At 41.0% G+C, this 21,909-nt stretch overlaps 1 protein-coding gene across 1 annotated transcript in view; it reads right to left on the reverse strand.

Annotated features, from left to right (window-relative positions):
• The window catches only part of LOC111061278 (dynein heavy chain 6, axonemal-like), a 182,765-nt gene that overhangs the window by 79,130 nt on the left and 81,726 nt on the right, over positions 1–21,909 (reverse strand). Inside the window, exons 49-50 of the mRNA XM_039430794.1 lie at positions 18,538–18,783; positions 15,178–15,415 (exon numbers count right to left, since the gene is read on the reverse strand). Coding sequence (XP_039286728.1) covers positions 15,178–15,415; positions 18,538–18,783 — 484 coding nt within the window. The remainder of the gene's footprint in view (positions 1–15,177; positions 15,416–18,537; positions 18,784–21,909) is intronic.

Genomic DNA, 21,909 nt, shown 5'->3' on the forward strand with positions numbered 1-21,909 from the left:
GCGCATCGAGACGATTTCCACCGCCTCTGGCGGCGGCACAACCCCATCCCCTCCACTTTGGGGGAGTATTTAAAGGCCGGACGAGCCCCAAATAGGGACGTTCCGATACCGCCATTCTTTCGATACCTGGTATCGAATCGGTATCGAAAGGAGGGTATCGATATTAGTAAAGTATCGAAAGAAAAGTATTGATACCACAAGTATCGAAAGAAAAGTATCGATACCGATACCTCAAGCATCGAGTGAGCATTAAGTATCGGAATTACCAACTAAAATACTTATCTACTAACTGCAATCTATCAAGTAAAATGACTCCAGCTTGATCAATAAGGGTATCAATACGTTTCTTTCGATACTTTACTAATATCGATACCCTCCTTTCGATACCAAGTATTGAAAGAATGGTGGTATCGAAACTGGAACGTCCCTAAAGATGGGTAAATGACTCAAGCTCGGTCAATATTGGTTCAAAAATTATCAATTTGATTTCATATTGTAGGAATATTTGTTCAAGAATTATAAATGTGGTCTTAATAGTATATCAAATTGATAATTTTTGAACCAATATTGACTGAGCTTGAGTCAGTTATGTACTGTTTGTTATTAGTGATAATTAGTTATTAGTAATGTCTGGTAACTGCTACACTGGGCAAATACGAAATATGTTTGGTATACTTAAGAAGCTATGATGTCACTGAACAACTAAACAGCATAAATTCAAAGCTAGGAAACTTTAACCTCACCAAAAAATTGCTCACAAATTAAAAGATGGTGAATTCAGGTATCGATATTTCCAGGTTTCTAATAACCAACAAACTATTTCAAAACTCTTAACTTCAGGGACTTGAACTTCTCATTCTCAATCTCAATGTTATTTCCAATTTCCAAAAAAAAAAAAACAAAACTAGAAATAGAAACTACTAGCATAGCGGTGTGGTGTCGGAAGCGGAGTAATTTGTGACTCACTTGTTCCTTGTAGCCTATACTTTTCACTTCATAACAACGATCAACCTTCAATACTTTTTTCTTATTGAATCAGTACTATAATTTTCATCTATATTAATCCTTATAATCTTCTAAAATTTATATACGAATTTATTTATGATTATGTCATTAATTGAAGTGAACTACTTTTTTACCCATTTCGCCATTCGATACCGTTTCGATACCCCAACTTGCGTATCGATACCAGTAAAGTATCGGATCATTCGATACCGATACCGATACCACCGGTATCGAAAGCAAAGTATCGATACCAGTAAGAATCGAAAGTATCGGAACGTCCCTAGCCCCAAACCACAGCATTCCACTCACAACCTTCCTGCTCCTTGTACAGCGGCCCATTGGCTGCCGTACGTCCCCGACCTCCTGTCCTGGTACAGCGGCCCGTTGGCTGCCATACGTCCCTAACCTTCCATCTCCCTAGGGCACAGCGCACCGTTGTCTGCCGTCCCTGTCCTTCTATCTCCCTAGGGCACAGCGGACCGTTGTCTGCCGTCCCTGTCCGTCCATCTCCCTAGGGCACAGCGGACCGTTGTCTGCCGTCCCTGACCTTCCATTCCCCCAGGGCACAGCGGACCGTTGTCTGCCGTCCCTGTCCTCCCATCTCCCTAGGGCACAGCGGACCGTTGTCTGCCGTCCCTCTCCTCCCATTTCCCCAGGGCACAGTGGACCGTTGTCTGCCGTCCCTGACCTTCCATTCCCCCAGGGCACAGCGGACCATTGTCTGCGGTCCCTGTCCTCCCATCTCCCTAGGGCACAGCGGACCGTTGTCAGCCGTCCCTGTCCTCCATTTCCCCAGGGCACAGTGGACCGTTGTCTGCCGTCCCTATTCTTCCTTCTCCCCAGGGCACAGTGGACCATTGTCTGCCGTCCCTATTCTTCCTTTTCCCCAGGGCACAGCGGACCGTTGCCTGCCGTCCCTGTCCTTTCATTTCCCAAGGGCACAGTGGACCGTTGTCTGCCGTCCCTGTCCACCCATTTCCCCAGGGCACAGCGGACCGTTGTCTGCCGTCCCTATTCTTCCTTCTCCCCAGGGCACAGCAGACCGTTGTCTGCCATCCCTATCTTTCCATCTCCCCAGGGCACAGCGGACCGTTGTCTGCCGTCCCTGTCCTTTCCTTTCCCCAGGGCACAGCGAACCGTTGTCTGCCATCCCTGTCCTCCCATTTCCCCAGGCACAGCGGACCGTTGTCTGCCGTCCCTGTCCTTTCCTTTCCCCAGGGCACAGCGAACCGTTGTCTGCCATCCCTGTCCTTCCATTCCCCCAGGGCACAGCGGACCGTTGTCTGCCATCCCTATCTTTCCATCTCCCCAGGGCACAGCGGACCATTGTCTGCCGTCCCTATTCTTTCCATCCCCTCAGGGCACAGGGGACCGTTGTCTGCCGTCCCTATTCTTCCTTCTCCCCAGGGCACAGCGGACCGTTGTCTGCCATCCCTATTCTTCCTTCTCCCCAGGGCACAGCAGACCGTTGTCTGCCGTCCCTATACTTCCTTCTCCCTAGGGCACAGCGGACCGTTGTCTGCCGTCCCTGACCTTCCATTCCCCCAGGGCACAGCGGACCGTGTCTGCCGTCCCTGTCCTCCCATCTCCCTAGGGCACAGCGGACCGTTGTCTGCCGTCCCTCTCCTCCCATTTCCCCAGGGCACAGTGGACCGTTGTCTGCCGTCCCTGACCTTCCATTCCCCCAGGGCACAGCGGACCGTTGTCTGCGGTCCCTGTCCTCCCATCTCCCTAGGGCACAGTGGACCGTTGTCAGCCATCCCTGTCCTCCCATTTCCCCAGGCACAGCGGACCGTTGTCTGCCGTCCCTATTCTTCCTTCTCCCCAGGGCACAGCGGACCATTGTCTGCCGTCCCTATTCTTCCTTTTCCCCAGGGCACAGCGACCGTTGTCTGCCGTCCCATTCCTTTCATTTCCCCAGGGCACAGCAGACCGTTGTCTGCCGTCCCTGTCCACCCATTTCCCCAGGGCACAGCGGACCGTTGTCTGCCGTCCCTATTCTTCCTTCTCCCCAGGGCACAGCAGACCGTTGTCTGCCTTCCCTATTCTTCCTTTTCCCCAGGGCACAGTGGACCGTTGTCTGCCGTCCCTGTCCTTTCATTTCCCCAGGGCACAGCGAACAGTTGTCTGCCGTCCCTGTCCTTCCATTTCCCCAGGGCACAGTGGACCGTTGTCTGCCGTCCCTATCTTTCTATCTCCCCAGGGCACAGCGACCGTTGTCTGCCGTCCCTATTCTTTCCATCCCCTCAGGGCACAGGGGACCGTTGTCTGCCGTCCCTATTCTTCCTTCTCCCCAGGGCACAGCGGACCGTTGTCTGCCGTCCTATTCTTCCTTCTCCCCAGGGCACAGCAGACCGTTGTCTGCCGTCCCTATTCTTCCTTCTCCCTAGGGCACATCAGACCGTTGTCTGCCGTCCCTATTCTTTCTTCTCCCCAGGGCACAGCAGACCGTTGTCTGCCGTCCCTATCCTGTATGTCCTTCCTTTTCCTACTTCACTGGAGCAGAACCGAGGCCATAAGGCCAATACAAAATTACATCAAAGTGGTGTCATCAGAGAAGAGAGCGACCTTCACGCCGTCAGAAGCACCAGGAGGTGCTGTTCACGCCAGCTGAGGCACAAAGAAGAAGGAAGAGGAACTTTGACTTGCCTTCTTTCCCCGCCCACATTACGACTGAGCGAAGTCATCCAGGAGCAACACCTGGGTATCAATCACCCACCTCTGAAGCTACTCAGGGTGTACGTGATAGATTGGCGCCCAACGTGGGGCACAAGGCAACAAAGTAAGAATCATGAGTGAACGGGGAGAGTCTGATTCAGATGTTCAACACCAGGAGCTGACAGAGGATCAGTCAGTCGAGGACATAAACCCCGAGGTGACCCCAGAGTTTCCTGGATCTATAGATTGAAAAAGGATGAGGCATTCAATCTTCTACAAGATTGGGGCATAGTGTCATCTGGAACACTTGCTGAGTTGAGAAAGTTGTTAGTAGAACAACATAAGAAGATGACTGTACGTTATCCCAGCCCTAGACCTGGTATAATGAGCAGAAGCAGTGGGGAGACTGGTCACTCAGCAACAGGTAGGCATGCTGAAGTTGGAACCAACATTCACACAAACCCCCTCATGGACCCAGGGGCGGTATGTGACAAAGTAAGAAGCTGGAGACTGTCATTCGACGGCCAATCAGATGCTCCCAGCTTCTTAGAAAGGCTAGACGAACTACAACAAGCCTATGGGCTCACTGGCAACCAACTACTAGTCGCGCTACCTGAATTACTAGTTGGTAAAGCTACTCTATGGATGCGTAATCGTCGTGACCAGTGGAAATCATGGGACAATTTTGTGACAGATTTCAGATCACACTACTACCCACTTACCTATGAGGAGGACCTCGAGAATCAAATTCAGACAAGGAAGCAAAAGGAAGGTGAATCGTTTGACGAATTTCTCGAAGAAATACTGACACTCATGAGGCATAGGGAAGGTTTTACAGACGAGAATAAATTACAGAGAGTGTATAAGAATCTCCTCCCACGGTACAAATTGTATATTCGGCAATCAGATGTTCATAGTATCAACGAATTGGAAAAATTCGTGAGGGAGTATGAACAAATAAAAGCAGAGGAGAAACAGAATAGACAGAATTCGAGAGTTCACATGATTGAGGACACTAAGAAGATTACAAGGCTCAAGGTTGAGACAGTTTTCACCCCTACTAGTAACAGACCATCTCTTAGTGAGTCTGAACCCATGTGTGGGCAATACAAGAGACCGGGGCACTGGAGATCACACTGTCCCGATATCCCACCATGTAAAAGGAGCGGAAAGAGAGCACTGAAATGTGTCTGTGATGTGCAGAAGGAGAATAAAACTCCGAACAAGACAGCAGTGATGCAAACGGCACACAGGATCCCTGTGATTGAAGAGTCATCAAGTGACAACAGACTATTCATTACTGTGGCAATCGGTGGTAAAAAGTGTCGGGCATTGCTAGATAGTGGCGCTGAAGCTAATTATATGAGTAATGAGGTTTATGAAGTTATCCAAAAAATAGGGATGATAAGGAAGGTACCAACTCATCACCATGCAATATTAGCTGATGGACGATCTACCCCATTAAATGAGAAGCTGACAACTAATGTAACTATAGGACAAATCACAGTTCCACTAGTGGCATCTATAATGGAAGGACTTGGACAAGAGTTGCTATTAGGCATGGAATTTATGCGTGAAAACAGGGTGAATATTCACACATTCACGAGAGAGGTAGAGTGGGACCCTCCCCAACTGAATCCTACAAGTCTGCTAATAATGTTGCGATCTCTCTTATTGGGGACTAAGACAACAGCAGTCCCAACAATATCAGCTGTACAATCCGAATCTCAGGACAACAAGGATCGCGACAAAAGGATATTCATGCAGGTTGGTTTGAATGGAGTTGAACTCAATGCTTTGATTGATGCCAGGGCGGAATCGTCATATATTCCAGAACAAGCATCTTCGGGCAACATAGTGATGGATCACAGGAATGAGATGAATGACTCTGAACGGCGGGCCACAATTCATGCCCCAGCCACCAACACAAGTGGTAACTCCGAGAGTGATGTGGAAAAGTTAATAGCACCCCCCACAGTCATGGATGTGAACAAGACAACACCACCCCCCACTGCCATGGATGTGGAGGAGTCCATGCCACCCTCAATGGATATGGACGTAGGAGAGCCAACGCAGTGTGCGACTATCAATGAAGTAGTCCCACCGTCCCAGGAACCCACACCAGGTCACTCAAGGAGGAAGGATCCAGTGTTCTGTAACCGAGTCTCGACACCTGGTAAGCGCAAACGGGCTGGCAAGCCACGTATAAAAATCCAATTACCGGATGGATGGCGTAAATATGTGCCCGTAGACCAGGCATAGATGATGCCCATAGGCAGTGACCTATGCCTGAGCGGCATACACCTTATAAGGTGATGCCTGGGAGGTGTACACCTCTTAAGGTGATGCCTAGATGGCTCACGCCTTTAAAGGTGGTGCCATAGAGGGCTCCGACCCCCCCCCCCCAAGTAGGAGTGGGGTGTCACAAAGTAAAATTGTGACGGAAAATATTGCTAAATAATTAATAATATTAAGAAAGACTTTCGGCTATCAGCAACGCTAGCCAACCGCGGAGATAAGGAAGGTACTGATGGCGCACCATCTTCTGCGCATCGAGACAATTTCCACCGCCTCTGGCGGCAGCACAACTCCATCCCTCCACTTTGGGGGAGTATTTAAGGCCGGACGAGCCCCAGACCACAGCATTCCGCTCACAACCTTCCTGCTCCTTGTACAGCGGCCCGTTGGCTGCCGTACGTCCCCGACCTCCTGTCCTGGTACAGCGGCCCATTGGCTGCCATACGTCCCTAACCTTTCATCTCCCTAGGGCACAGCGGACCGTTGTCTGCCGTCCCTGACCTTCCATTCCCCCAGGGCACAGCGGACCGTTGTCTGCCGTCCCTGTCCTTTCATTTCCCCAGGGCACAGCAGACCGTTGTCTGCCGTCCCTGTCCTCCCATCTCCCTAGGGCACAGCGGACCGTTGTCTGCCGTCCCTGCCCTCCCATTTCCCCAGAGCACAGCGGACCGTTGTCTGCCGTCCCTGTCCTTCCATCTCCCTAGGGCACAGCGGACCGTTGTCTGCCGTCCCTGTCCTTCCATTTCCCCAGGGTACAGTGGACCGTTGTCTGCCGTCCCTATCTTTCCATCTCCCAGGGCACAGCGGACCGTTGTCTGCCGTCCCTATTCTTTCCATCCCCTCAGGGCACAGCGGACCGTTGTCTGCCGTCCCTATTCTTCCTTCTCCCCAGGGCACAGTGGACCGTTGTCTGCCGTCCCTATTCTTCCTTCTCCCCAGGCACAGCGGACCGTTGTCTGCAGTCCCTATTCTTCCTTCTCCCTAGGACACAGCGGACCGTTGTCTGCCGTCCCTATTCTCCCTTCTCCCCAGGGCACAGCGGACCGTTGTCTGCCGTCCCTATCCTGTATGTCCTTCCTTTTCCTACTTCACTGGAGCGGAACCGAGGCCGTAAGGCCGATACAAAATTACATCAAAGTGGTGTCATCAGAGAAGAGAGCTACCTTCACGCCGTCAGAAGCACCAGGAGGTGCTGTTCACGCCAGCTGAGGCACAAAGAAGAAGGAAGAGGAACTTCGACTTGCCTCCTTTCCCCGCCCACATTATGACTGAGCGAAGTCATCCAGGAGCAATACTTGGGTATCAATCACCCACCTTTGAAGCTACTCAGGGTGTACGTGATACAGTAGTGTTGATTTCAAATTTCAACAGATTAGTACTACTTGTCAATTCATCATGTTCACGTTTGATAATTTCAGGAAAATTCCGTATTAGATTTATGATATGTTTCCGCTCTTCGACATTCATATGGTCCGTCCAAAGAAGTTTGGGAATTTCTCTTATAATATCCGATTTGTTTTATACATCTGAGTTATCAATTTCATCATTGTCAAAAATAGTTTCTAATTCTTCTATCTCCATTGGCTCGGGGCTTATGGTCATGAGCTCATTGGAATACATTACGCACTTACATCTATTCTCTTCTATACTAACAATACTTTCTTCAACGTAATAACTTTCATGAGAAACAGCTTTAAGTAGTCCTGTCTTGAGATTAGGAGTCGACCTAACTGGTACAGTAACAACATTAAATCCTGGTTTCAATTGAATTTGTTCATTAGAGTTAATCACTGATAACAACGGTTTCGAAATAGTACGATAATGTAACGTGTTGTTTGTATAATTTACTTTGGCTTTGAGTTCTTTCAAAGTTTCGTGACCTAATAAGATATCGTATCTTGTTGAAAAGTCATACACGTACATTTTGATTTGTGAACTTCCTGGAAACACAGTATTTGAGTTCATAAAAATGTATTCATTTCCATCACTTTCACCGGCTGGTGTTTTTACTACGAACTTTTCTTTATATCTGGTCACATTGGGTGGTATGATAGAGGGGTTCACATAGTTCTTTGACGACCCAGTGTCAACCATCCGGTTACGTTAACCGTTTACGGTTAACCATTTACAGTGTCAACCATTTACGGTTAGCGTGGTCGACAAAATATGGGAGCGACTTATTTATGATATTCAATTCAAATTTTTTGGGGGTGTTTCCGCTGAGTATGTTGGGCCTACCCCTAAAAAATGAGCCTGCATGTTGTTGAATGCTTCAGTAAGTGAAGTTAGCTGGTTTTGCATGCTTTGGATTTCGTTTCCGAAAAGATTAGATGAGTTATCTGTCAAGTCATCTTGCAAATGATGCACTTCAAAGGGAGATTTTGGGTTCAGCTTGAAACGATTAGAAGGATTTGTTTGAACTGTGCGCATGCTGACAGTGTTTTGTGAATCCCACTTACTATATCCCAATTACTATGTGGTTGTCTGAATTGAGGATTGATTTGCACAGGCCTCGGTTGGTGAGGGAATTGAGCAAATTGATTTTGAGGAAAATTTTGTTGAATGTTTCTGTTCTGGGGGAATGTTTGCTGTGATCCATTATTCTGTTGGAAGAAATTCGGTACTCGAGGTTGCGAGAAGTTGTTAGAAAAAGCTCTGTTGCTTGCTTGATAAGCATGAGTGAATGTGTTTGATCGCATTGGCGTTTGATTAAAAGCTCTTGAATCAATTTTATTGATAGTACTGATAGTTGATTTGAAGTTCAAGCTCCTTAGAACAATAATACAGTCATTAATAATCTTATGTCTAGCATCGTCAAGATCATGAATTTGGAGGATTTGCAAATGAGAGCCCAAAGTTGGATGTACTCCGTGAATCAATGTACGGGTGAGAGTTGCGTTCAACTGCTGCATTAGATTTGTCAAAAGTTCACCTTGGATACCATCTAGTTTATATTTAGTCAACACAGTTGTGCGTTTTTCATCCAGGCAATTAATGAATTCGATCGGGTGTTCATTGGAATAGGAAAGTAATTTCATGAAAGTAATTTCCGCAATTAGGTCTGGAACGGACCTGTTGTCAGCGAAGTTTGTTTTTAGAGCGGCTATCAGCTCTGTTACAGTTGTACAATTGTTATTAAAAACAACTGATTCTGCGGGTCCTGAAAGACGGCTTACGGCTGCCCTGAAAAGGAGCCAGTGATTTTCTGATTTTTCGACAATGTTTTCACTGCAATAGGACACTAATAATTCATTACAAGTACTAATAAAATGTGGTAGCTTATAGCAAGTACCATCATAATGGGGTATAAATTTAAGAGTGTCATGAGGAATTTGTTTCGAGATATTAGGCATTGTAAGGTTTGGCTGAGGAAGAGATATAACGAAATTACTCACAGTCGATTGAGGTTGGTGGTCGATGTTCCGGTTGTCGTCAGCGTCGTCGTCGGTGTCGTCTTCTCCTTCAGATGATATAAGGACAGCAGGAATCCTCCTGTAGGTGGCGAGATCTCGGTCCCTCTGTAGAGTCCTCTCGTCTCCTGCGGTGGCCAGCGTGGGGTTGAGCTAACTGCAAGGCTGGATACGGTTACAGCGTGATGGTGATAACAGCTTGATGGTGGTTTTCCATTCAGAAGTACTTGAAGTCGATTTCGTTTTTGTAGTTTGAGTTGATTTACACTTATCAACACTGGTGAAAGTTAAGCTCTTGTTGAAGAAATTTTTGAAAGTTTGAGTTTACTCTGATAACACTTGACTTTGTTTTCTCGTAGGAGAATAATTTTGTAGTTGAGTGGTAGATTTTGGATTTTGAAGTCGAGTCAGTTTCACTATGAGTTTCTCGTTGGAGAAAAATATATGGGTTGGTTCACGGATGAAGAGGTGAAACTCAAAGTTTTTTCGTTGCACTAGATAAAAGGTCTTGTATCCGAGTTTAATGAACGTGGATGGATACAACGATAAAACTTTCCGCGACGTAAGTTCGGGCGCCAGTTAAGTGATTGGACGACACGACTGAGTTTTTAAAAATTGAAACTTTATTAACACTACAACTACAGAAAATACCGAATTAAAGAATTTCGGGAGCCGAGTGCTCTCGTCAAGAGTTTGAGTAGAACTAACTGAAAATAATTAATTGAGACATAAAGAAGATAATGCATAGTCAGCTATATTCTATAACAATAGGGTTGTAATACTACTACTATATATATTTAACTTATGGTTAGATATGGTTAGTTATCAACTTTAAAAATGTCATTTCAGGTATTTTAATTTGTGTTTCTCATACGGTAATGTCTAAAAATTATTTCATTGTTTCAAAAATAAATTTCAAATCAATTATACGACTTGTGTACTAAAGAATTTTGATAGAATGTAGAAAAAATGGCGGCTGAGAATTGTTTGTTTACTTTTGTACAGTCACTGTCAAAAGTAAAAAAATTATTATGGCAAACAGACAACATTGCAAAGCTAGAGAGGAATAGTGCTTTATATTTTGTTGTATGATAGAAAAGGACAGCAACAGTATTGTCGATCGTACACTGCCATTATAACGTGGACCGCACTATAGTCGCGCTGCTGCTATAGTCACTACAGATTCGATATCGATATTATATAGACTATACAGTAATAGACTACAGCCGTAAATACAAAGCGGCTTGAACGACGCGCCAAGTAATTGCACCTTAAAAGTTACCAGATGGAATGAAAGACTGGACCAAATTGAAAGCAGTCAAGAACATATCTAGCAAAAAACTAAAAAAAAAATAATAGTCGCTGACCCACCGCATTATTTCTACAATATATATTTACTCTCAACACAGATCTTACAGAAAAAAAGATATTTTTTCTACAACTGCGCGTAAAAAAAGAATTTACATACACAATTCTCCTCGTGAAACAGCTTATTTCTGAGGAGAATCTACTTTTTCGCTCGCTATCCATCCGCGCATGCGCAGTAGATTTTCTTTACGCTCGCTAATCATTCGCGAATGCGATGTATATCGTAACTAGTGAGGGAAATTGATTTTAGAGCTAGTTTTGAAGACGCTCGGTAATCTCATCATAAGATCTCGTTGTACAACGAGCAAGACAGCAACTGAGCTACTGCTCAACTATGCTGCGCATCCTTACCCCCTCCCACTCGGCTGCTGGAGGGCTTCTCGCCGAGAGGCAGTGAAGATCAGTCTAGTACGGGCGGTCGGTCGAGAACTAGTGAAGAAAGCAGCGTGCGGCTAGAGAGTGAGTACAACTCGTGACCAGAGTATACTCCAACTCCTTCGACTATTTCGAATTGTGTCTTCTGTTAACTGGAGTTAATAGAAGACGCTGGAAGCTCCAAGATACAACACTCGCAGCAGGTGAGTATTGTGCGACCACTTCGGCGACTTTTAGCAGCCAGCTTGCCTGATTCGACCAGTGGCGACAAGTCGGGTTTTGGCTAAAACCTGACTAGACCCAGGGACATCACGAAGAGGACCAGGAACGGTAAGAGGACCTCGAGTAAGGCTTGGGAACGCCTTTCTCAACCCCGAGACACCGATCCTGGCCGCAGGAAATAGCCGGTACCCGAGGTTGGGGACCCGGTGACCAGCAGTGACGCCCGGTGAGAGGTCTCTTCTACCTTGCTAGTTCCAATTGGAAAAGCAAGAGGACCTTGAGTAAGGCTTGGGAACGCCTTTCTCGACCCCGAGACACCGATCCTGGCCGCAGGAAACCGATATAGTAACCACAGCTTCAACTTACTTTCATCTAACGGATTCAAATCATATATAAACAAACCTACACGGGTGGTCAATGGCTCTCAATCTTGCCTAGATTCTATTGATGTAATGATTCTATTGGCTCAATAATTAAAACGAGTGTAACTGACCATTTTCTAATTTGCTTGAGTTTGTGTATAGAGAAGACTTCTCAGAAACCACAATTAACAGTTAACTATAAAGAATTAATCAATTATAGAGAATTAGCAACAAACATGGAAAACTACAACTGGTCCAATGTAAATGCTTTAATTGATTTGAATATTGATGATGCTGTAGATCTCTTTGTTGATAAAATAACAACTGAGATAAAAAAGTCACTCACATCAAAACTTTAACACACAAAATGAAACCTCTAAAACCTTGGATTACTATTGGATTTATCACTTCCATAAGAAATCGTGACCGCATGCATCAAATCCTTAAGAAACAACCTTTCAACATAATCCTCAAAGCCCAATATGCAAACTATAGAAACACATTGAATAATATTTATAGATCCTTATCTAAGATGGAACAGTCATATTGACAGCATGTGCAAAAAAATCTGATGTGGTACACTCACACAACTTTCCTTGCTCATTGAACTATAAGACTCATTATCAAACGAGAATAATTCAGGGGAATAACATAATGACGATTGACGGAAACATATTTGCAACTACGATCAGACTACTGTATATGTGTATATACAATTGTTTTCAGAGTACTTTTTCCTTTACGTAAATTGTGAAATTCGATTTTTTTTTGTAATTCGTCAAAACAGCTGTTCTACAGATGAAATATCTTGACTATGACTGTGTTCTTTTTATAAACTGCTCTACCTACCGTACCCACGGTATATGGAAGAAGAAAAAGTAAAAACCGTGTACCTTCTCATGCACGAGAAGGAGGTTACAAAGTCCATTTCTCAAGGATTGGGTGGACCCCCCATTAGTACCCCAGGAAAAAGACTCATGTCAGTTGATAGAGCTAATAAATAACTATACAGGGTATAGATTTGAAAAAAATCGTTAGAGCCGTTTTTGAGAAAATCGTGAAAAACATGGTTTTTTAGTCATTAACTGTCATTTTTCTCAAGAATATTACGGAGCTCCTGCAATTTTCGTGAAAAACATGGTTTTTTAGTCATTATCCGTCATTAACTGTCATTTTTCTCAATAATATTACGGAGCTCCTGCAATTTTCTCAGAAATGAGACTCATGTCAGTTGATTGGGCTTATAAATAGCTATGCATGGTATAAATTTGAAAAGAATCGTTGGAGCCGTTTTCGAGAAAACCGTGAAAAGCATGGCTTTTTAGTCATTATCCGCCATTTTTCTCAAGAATATTACGGAGCTCCTGGAATTTTCCCAGAAATGAGACTCATTCCAGTTGATAGGGCTTATAAATAGCTATCCATGGTGTAAATTTGAAGGAAATCGTTGGAGCCGTTTTCGAGAAAACCGTGAAAAGCATGGCTTTTTAGTCATTATCCGCCATTTTTTCCGCCATCTTGAATTGAATTTTATTGAATTTATTATTGTCGGGTCCTCATGGTATAAGGACTTTGAGTTTAAAATTTCAAGTCAATCGGTTAATTAGGAATGGAGTTATCATGTCCACAGACATACACACACACACACACACACACACACACACACACACACACACACACACACACACACCAATACCCAAAAATCATGTTTTTGGACTTAGGGGACCTTGAAACCTATAGAAAACTTGAAATTGGGTACCTTAATTTTTTTTGGAAAGCAATACTTTCCTTACCTATGGTAGTAGGGCAAGGAAAGTAAAACTAAGATTTCTTATTTACAAATTTCATCAAATCAAACAACTAAATAATCAAAGAATAACAGAGCTAATCTACTACTCATATGCTCAATCTGTATTACAGTATGGCATTCGGGATTGGGGGGGGTGCTTTGAATGCTCATTTTAAAAAACTTTTTATTATCCAAAAACACCTTATTAAAACTATTTTAGGTAAACCTCGTCTTTATCCAACGGAATATTTATTCAACTAGTTTAAAGTTTTGACAGTCCGTCAATTATATATCAAAAACCTTATTATTTTCATTAGGAATAATAAAGATATTTTTCTATTCCGTGAATCAAACTTCAATTTAACTATTTATAGAAATAGGTTTGAAAATATAAGAATGGATCTTAATGTTTGCCGGAGACAATACTTCTACCTAGCTAAAAAATTGATCAACAAAATTCCAGATTACCTTATGGAGCATATTAATCTGAATTATGTTTCATTGCTTGAAAAAAGAACTATTGAATGGATAATTACCAGTAAAATCGAGGACATACTTTTTGAGTGACTCTTATCTTTGTTCCAATAGTACCGTATATTTGCCATCTCTCTTTCTTTCTCTTTTCATTTTTTCTCTTCTCCTTCTTTCTTTCACCCTTATTCCTCTTGTTCATCATCTTCTTTTATTAAATATTATATTATATAAATTCTTATTTCATCTTTTGTAAGTTCTTAATGACTATTGAATTTGTATTAGCAACTCTCACCTGCACAGAGGATTTTCCTTGCAGGTGATTGGTTTCTTTTATTTTTGCTGAAAGTTTTTTTTATATATTTATTGTTGTTGAAGAACCAATAAAGATTTTTTTAAAGTGAGTGAGCGAGTGAGTATGTAAAAAATCAAAATATCGCATCCCCGAGATTCATAAGATGACATATAGCCAGCTGTGAAATATAAACACGATCATTTTAAAGAATTGTGTTCTGTTTATCAATAAATAAAAATAACGAGCGAAGCTCGGTGCTCCGATATTTTATCACAACTCATAATCAATTTGTATAATTTTCTAATTCATAACCAAATTCTCTGATAAGCGACTTGAGACAGTTGTTCCAAACAAGTCTGTGAATGAATCAAGTCAAGAATAACCTGAATTTTCCAGAAGTGGAAAATCATAACAAATCATATTGAATTTTGATTACCTGATCAGTTCGCATTACCAATGAAGTTATGATGTAGAAAGATGATTTTATCAAGAAGTAACTGAAATTTTGAACTAAAAGGAGGTCAAAGAATAATATGGGTCGATTGAATAAAAACCAGAATCTAGTGACAAGAACCTAGTCATTAGTTCTAGCTATACAAATATTATTAAACAGTTATGACTCGAATCCTAGCAATTCATTTGCTTGGAAATTACTTAGAACTAGCAATTGCAAGCTTTTATACAATCGACCTATTTTAGTAAATATATGCAATTAGTGATCATTAAAAGTAATAACAATATGAATAACAATTGAATTTTTGAACTAAGAGGAAGTCAAAGAACAATAATTATATTGTAATAACTATATGTAATGAGTGATCAATAAAAGTAACAATATACATAATAACTGAACTTTCAAACTGAAAGGAAATGTTAAACAAATGATGATAGAATAGGCCTCAATTGTGCTAATGAACTAGTTACTTGAACAGTGTGCTCCCATCGAATCTGTTCGTCGCCGAGCGCCAGCGTGAGGTGCCCGGCGCGGCCGAGCCTGGCGTTGCATTGGTCCATGGCGGCCTCCAGTTCGGCCTTCTCTGCGACCGACGCGTCGTACTGCGATTCTAGTCGCCCAATCTGCGCCTCTACCTCTGCCAACATCTGCTGCTTCTGCTTCAGCACGCTCACAACCTGGTTCAGCTCCTTTTCGGCTGCCTCCACCCTGTCCAATTACAATATTTCATTACCTCATATCTCATATCTGATATCTAAACAAAACTTGGGTCGTATTAAATGCATACATTTTATAAACGATTTGGAAGAATTTCTTATGTAAAGCTACGTACAGACTTGAACCGTTGAGTGTCACGCGCATTTCACTTTCAGTCACTATATACATACATTGGTGCTTGCAATATAAATATTGTAGTTCTGATTTTTTTATATTTTTTTATTATTTGGATACATGAGAGAAGTTCAGAACCAATTTCTTCATGCGAAACTTCCTTGTGCTAGATACAGAGTGGCCCAAAAACATCGTATTTTCGGTTCATTTTCCAGTTTCCAGCTCCGCGAAATCCGTTAATCGGACAGAAGAATTTGCTTCGCCTATTTTTAGATTTAAACATTCTGAATAAAATGAGATCATTCGGAACTCTCTATCTCTAATGAGTACTGAGTTATGATTTCTCAAAAATGAGTGAAATTTAAAGAAAAAATCAATTTTGATGAATTTTAGTTTTTGATCAACAATATCTTCTGATTGTTACCATTTAGATGAATAATTCAAAATCCCTCTGGGCTATTTTTGTGCTCTATCTGAGGCTTAGGTAGAGGCTTAAGTACACTCAGCAATAAATGTTCCATTTTTCAACCGAATTTGACTCATGATGCATGATTTTGAACCGCCTTGACGAGTTGAAAAGAATGAAGTGTAGTATGATGAGATCCGAGCATTGTGTCAAAAGTTATGAGTGTTTAAAATTTTGATCCTTAGGTGTCCTTATGCGCGCCTCTCCTCTAGGAAATACTGAAATGAAGTGCATCTAACGGGTGATTCTCATAGAACATAATCTCATGAACTTATGTCCATTGTGCGAAATAGCAATGTGAGGACAATGTAGTTGGTGATGATGGTTGAAGCTGAAAATTAGGTGTTTTTCACAATAAAAGGAGCATTGTTGTCAGGTGTACCTGGAAATCTATATGAGATAGAGCGCTCTACATGATCTCAGATTGTAGAGCACAAAAATGCCCCCAGAAGGATTTTGAATTATTCTTCTTTTTATTCTTTTTTTTTATATGCAAATTTTTCTGTCCGATTAACGGTTTTGGTGGAAATGGCTGAGAAACTGGAAGATGAACCAAAAATACAAGATATTTGGGCCACGCTGTATCTAGCGCAAGGGAATTTTGCAAGAAGAAATTGATTCTGGACTTCCCTCATGTATCTGTGATGGTGATAATATTGAAATAAATAAATTAATCATGGGTTTGTGTTTTCATAGAGATAAATTTAGTATGGGTTTAAAATTAGTTTAGAATTAGGACTTCAACAATGAGACTTTAGTGATCTTGTAGCTGAATTTTGTGTGTGAATTTTTATCGTGAGAAATTTATTTTTCTGTTAAAAAATAATTTCAAATTTGCATTATTTTCCTTTACCACGGAATTATGCTCGTCTCCACGTGGACCGTTGTCTCGTTGGTGGAAGGGGAGCATAATTTGCGTGGAATAGTTCAGTTCCAATCAAGCCGCGGCCGAATTCACATTTAGAATCCAGAGGTAGCCTCGGGCCTCGAGGGCTCAAAATTAACGTGTGTGTTGAAATTGTTTGCTGTTTAAGTTTGTTAATATGTATTATTTTCGCCGTAAGTTAAGTTGAAGTAGTTTATTAATTATTTGAAGTGAATATATCAATGTTTGTTTAAATTAGTAAGTTATCCGGGAGTAATCAGTGTAGTGAAAATTTCTAAATAGTAATGAATTTATAAATTGATCGATTGTTAGTGCCATTATATTTTCTAGCTCATGCTAAAAACCCTTGAATGACCGAGTCCCTAGTATCATAAATTTGTAATTGAGAAATGAGTAAAGTCCACGCTACCTTCGTGAACAGTTAGAATCCAAATAAGCAGTTAGCAAAATCTTACATGCAGTCATCTTAAATTTTTAGAATGTGTAATGAACCGATATAGATTATTCTTGTTATTGTCCAAATTTAAATCAGTTTAATTCATCTAATAAAATTTTACAAGTTTAATAGAATGCTGAAGTTTGTTGTTTAATAAAGTCCCATGACTCGCCCTTTAGAATTTAGGAATCTCTTAATTCTACCCCCATTCTGGGTTGGTTACATATCCAAATAGTATATAAAAAAAATCGGAACTCTAATATATAATGCAAGCACAACTCCTTTCTTATGTATATATTGAATGGACTATCAGTTGATTATATCTATATCTGTACACAAACAGTTAGTGCCGGTTGCAGAAAAGTCTGTTATATTTTAATCGTGATTAATTTCACGAAAACCAATCAAAGAAGGATTTTTCAAAAAGAAAAGAATAACGATTAAAATCTAACCAGCTTTTTGGCAACCGGGCCTAATATAATGAAAAGTGGAAAAGTTGGTGGCGCTCAAATCTGTACGCAGCTCATGTTGGCTTTGGTTACCTATCAAACAATAGCAAAAGCCAATCAGCATCAATAAACGAAATTCTAGAACTGTTTTGATTAGTTTATAAGAGCATTAGCTAGGAACATTTTCAAAGCCGTTTATGAATAAAGGATCTGTTTTTAAAGGGTAAGTTTCTACTTAATATTTTGTTAAGTGCTGCTTCACTTCACTTGCCATGATGTCACAACTAAAACAAATTGATTCATCATACTAGAGATTGATATAGTGGCGCCGGAAAAATGTAATGAATAATGAAGAGTATTAGTTTGAACAATTAAAACTATTAATTCATATTGGAAGTTCGTTAATTCAACAACGCTACGTCTGCACGCCAAGAAATTTTATGGAAATCTTTTTTCTAGTTTTTATTTAACTAGGAATAGTGACGTTCAGTAACTCTTCTAAAGAAAAAATAATCAGACAATGATAAAATGGAGATGTATTTCACGTTCATAGCCAAGAATCAGAATAATAGCGAAATGTAGTCTCAATGTAATCTCAGGAATCAATGAAAGTAGTAATTTGTGGTTTAGCTAGCAAACCAAAGTATCCAAATCAATTACTCTTGCTATCATTATGCAGTGCGTAAACTTAAAAAGCAGAAATCCGAAATTCATAGTTTTATTTTCTAGTGTATGGCACCAATGACTCAAATTGAAACTTACTTTTTTCTCTTGGGCTCGACAACTCTGTAGACCTTGGCATAGGTGTCAATGGCACGCACCCACATGCACATAGACTTGCACACTTTCGACTGTGTTGCCACCAAATCAGGAACGAACTCTGGGTGATCTACGTAATCTTTCAGTTTTTTCAACATACTATCAGGTATATGATCCTTGTCGTACTCTTGTAACTTTTTTAGAAAATTCATATCGCCAAGCACAACTTTTGATGTTTGCCAATCTCCTCTGCAAATGAAAAATATATACAGAAATAATGTACTGAAATTCTTTACTTGTTTGCATGAATAATTTTTTCCAATTTGTATAAATGATCTTTAAATCGTGATTGGGAAGCTGTATTTACTGCTCCTGCCAAGAGGCCGCTTAAGGGCGTTCAACTGTATCAAGTGGCAGCTCATCTTGTTACCAGAGCACCAACTCAATATTCATTGCGCGAACAGCTTAACTAGCGATTGCGACTCCATTACTCAGTCAAATTCCTTCAACATAATTAATGCTGATTATCGACAACTAAAAACCAATACCAAACTTGCAGAAATAGACAGTATAGCAGCTGTTGGTCCTCTTTGTAAAAAATAAATGGTATATATTGATGGAATTTAGTTGAAGGAAGGAATCGATGAGAACAAAAGAATGGAAATTTTTAACCAAGAAAGAAAAAGAAACAGAAAATTTTAACATTGAATAACATGAACCAAATAATAGTTAGAGAAAGATATGGAAAGAGATGAAATAAGGTAAGAAGGGTACAGTCAGAGCAGGGGTAATAGAAGTGGGGAAACACTGACCAGCTTTGGGTTCGGAAGGTCACGTACATCACAGTTTGCATGAACTGCTACTCCCCCTGATTGAGATGTATAAACTTTACAGAATACCAATGTAATGAAAAATGAAGGACAAATTAGAAAATGATTGGAGAGTAAAAATGTCTATATAGTCCAGTCAATTGGCTATCTTTACTTTCCTTGCCCTATTACCATAGGAAAGGAAAGTATAGCTTTCCAAAAAATTAAGGTACCCTGATTTCAAGATTTCTATAATATGTTTCAAGTTCCCCTGAGTCCAAAAACATGATTTTTGGGTATTGGTCTATGTGTGTGTTTGTGTGTGTGTGTGTGTGTGTGTGTGTGTGTGTGTGTGTGTGTGTGTGTGTGTGTATGTGTGTGTGTGTGTGTGTGTGTGTATGTGTGTATGTCTGTGAACACGATAACTCCATTCCTAATTAACCGATTGACTTGAAATTTTAAACTTAAGGTCCTTATACCATGAGGACCCGACAATAAGAAATTCAATAAAATTCAATTCAAGATGGCGGAAAAAATGGCGGATAATTACTAAAAAACCATGTTTTTCACGTTTTTCTCGAAAATGGCTCTAACGATTTTCTTCAAATTTATATCATGGATAGCTATTTATAAGCCCTATCAACTGACATGAGTCTCATTTCTGGGAAAATTTCAGGAGTTCCGTAAAGGTGCGTACAGACTCTCGCTCTGCTCCGCAACCGAACGTCACTCCAGCAGAGCGATTGATGATCGACCGGGGAGCAAGAGTAGTTCGACCGGGGAACGCGAGAAGATCTAACATCTTCCTTAACGTTCATGATGGGTGCGTGGGCGGTCCGACTGTGGTTCGATGTTGGTACGAAGGCGGTACGAGGGCTGTACGAGGGAGGAGCGTGCTCGGTGCGGGTTGGAAGCACGAATATGTGTACGCAGTGTAATAGAACTACATAATTTTTATTATTTGTCATGAATTTTCACAATGAGTAGATAAATTGTTGACGACGGTGAAAATTCATGACAAGTAAAATGTAATGAATAATGAAGAGTATTAGTTTGAACAATTAAAACTATTAATTCATATTGGAAGTTCGTTAATTCAACAACGCTACGTCTGCACGCCAAGAAATTTTATGGAAATCTTTTTCTAGTTTTTATTTAACTAGGAATAGTGACGTTCAGTAACTCTTCTAAAGAAAAAATAATCAGACAATGATAAAATGGAGATGTATTCCACGTTCATAGCCAAGAATCAGAATAATAGCGAAATGTAGTCTCAATGTAATCTCAGGAATCAATGAAAGTAGTAATTTGTGGTTTAGCTAGCAAACCAAAGTATCCAAATCAATTACTCTTGCTATCATTATGCAGTGCGTAAACTTAAAAAGCAGAAATCCGAAATTCATAGTTTTATTTTCTAGTGTATGGCACCAATGACTCAAATTGAAACTTACTTTTTTCTCTTGGCTCGACAACTCTGTAGACCTTGGCATAGGTGTCAATGGCACGCACCCACATGCACATAGACTTGCACACTTTCGACTGTGTTGCCACCAAATCAGGAACGAACTCTGGGTGATCTACGTAATCTTTCAGTTTTTTCAACATACTATCAGGTATATGATCCTTGTCGTACTCTTGTAACTTTTTTAGAAAATTCATATCGCCAAGCACAACTTTTGATGTTTGCCAATCTCCTCTGCAAATGAAAAATATATACAGAAATAATGTACTGAAATTCTTTACTTGTTTGCATGAATAATTTTTTTCCAATTTGTATAAATGATCTTTAAATCGTGATTGGGAAGCTGTATTTACTGCTCCTGCCAAGAGGCCGCTTAAGGGCGTTCAACTGTATCAAGTGGCAGCTCATCTTGTTACCAGAGCACCAACTCAATATTCATTGCGCGAACAGCTTAACTAGCGATTGCGACTCCATTACTCAGTCAAATTCCTTCAACATAATTACTGCTGATTATCGACAACTAAAAACCAATACCAAACTTGCAGAAATAGACAGTATAGCAGCTGTTGGTCCTCTTTGTAAGAAATAAATGGTATATATTGATGGAATTTAGTTGAAGGAAGGAATCGATGAGGATGTACTACTGAAGCCAAAACAGAACAAAAGAATGGAAATTTTTAACCAAGAAAGAAAAAGAAACAGAAAATTTTAACATTGAATAACATGAACCAAATAATAGTTAGAGAAAGATATGGAAAGAGATGAAATAAGGTAAGAAGGGTACAGTCAGTGCAGGGGTAATAGAAGTGGGGAAACACTGACCAGCTTTGGGTTCGGAAGGTCACGTACATCACAGTTTGCATGAACTGCTACTCCCCCTGATTGAGATGTATAAACTTTACAGAATACCAGTGTAATGAAAAATGAAGAACAAATTAGAAAATGATTGGAGAGTAAAAATGTCTATATAGTCCAGTCAATTGGCTATCTTTACTTTCCTTGTCCTATTACCATAGGAAAGGAAAGTATAGCTTTCAAAAAAATTAAGGTACCCTGATTTCAAGATTTCTATAATATGTTTCAAGTTCCCCTGAGTCCAAAAAC

This window comes from Nilaparvata lugens, chromosome 6 (genome assembly GCF_014356525.2).
Source record: "Nilaparvata lugens isolate BPH chromosome 6, ASM1435652v1, whole genome shotgun sequence".
NCBI lineage: Eukaryota > Metazoa > Arthropoda > Insecta > Hemiptera > Delphacidae > Nilaparvata > Nilaparvata lugens.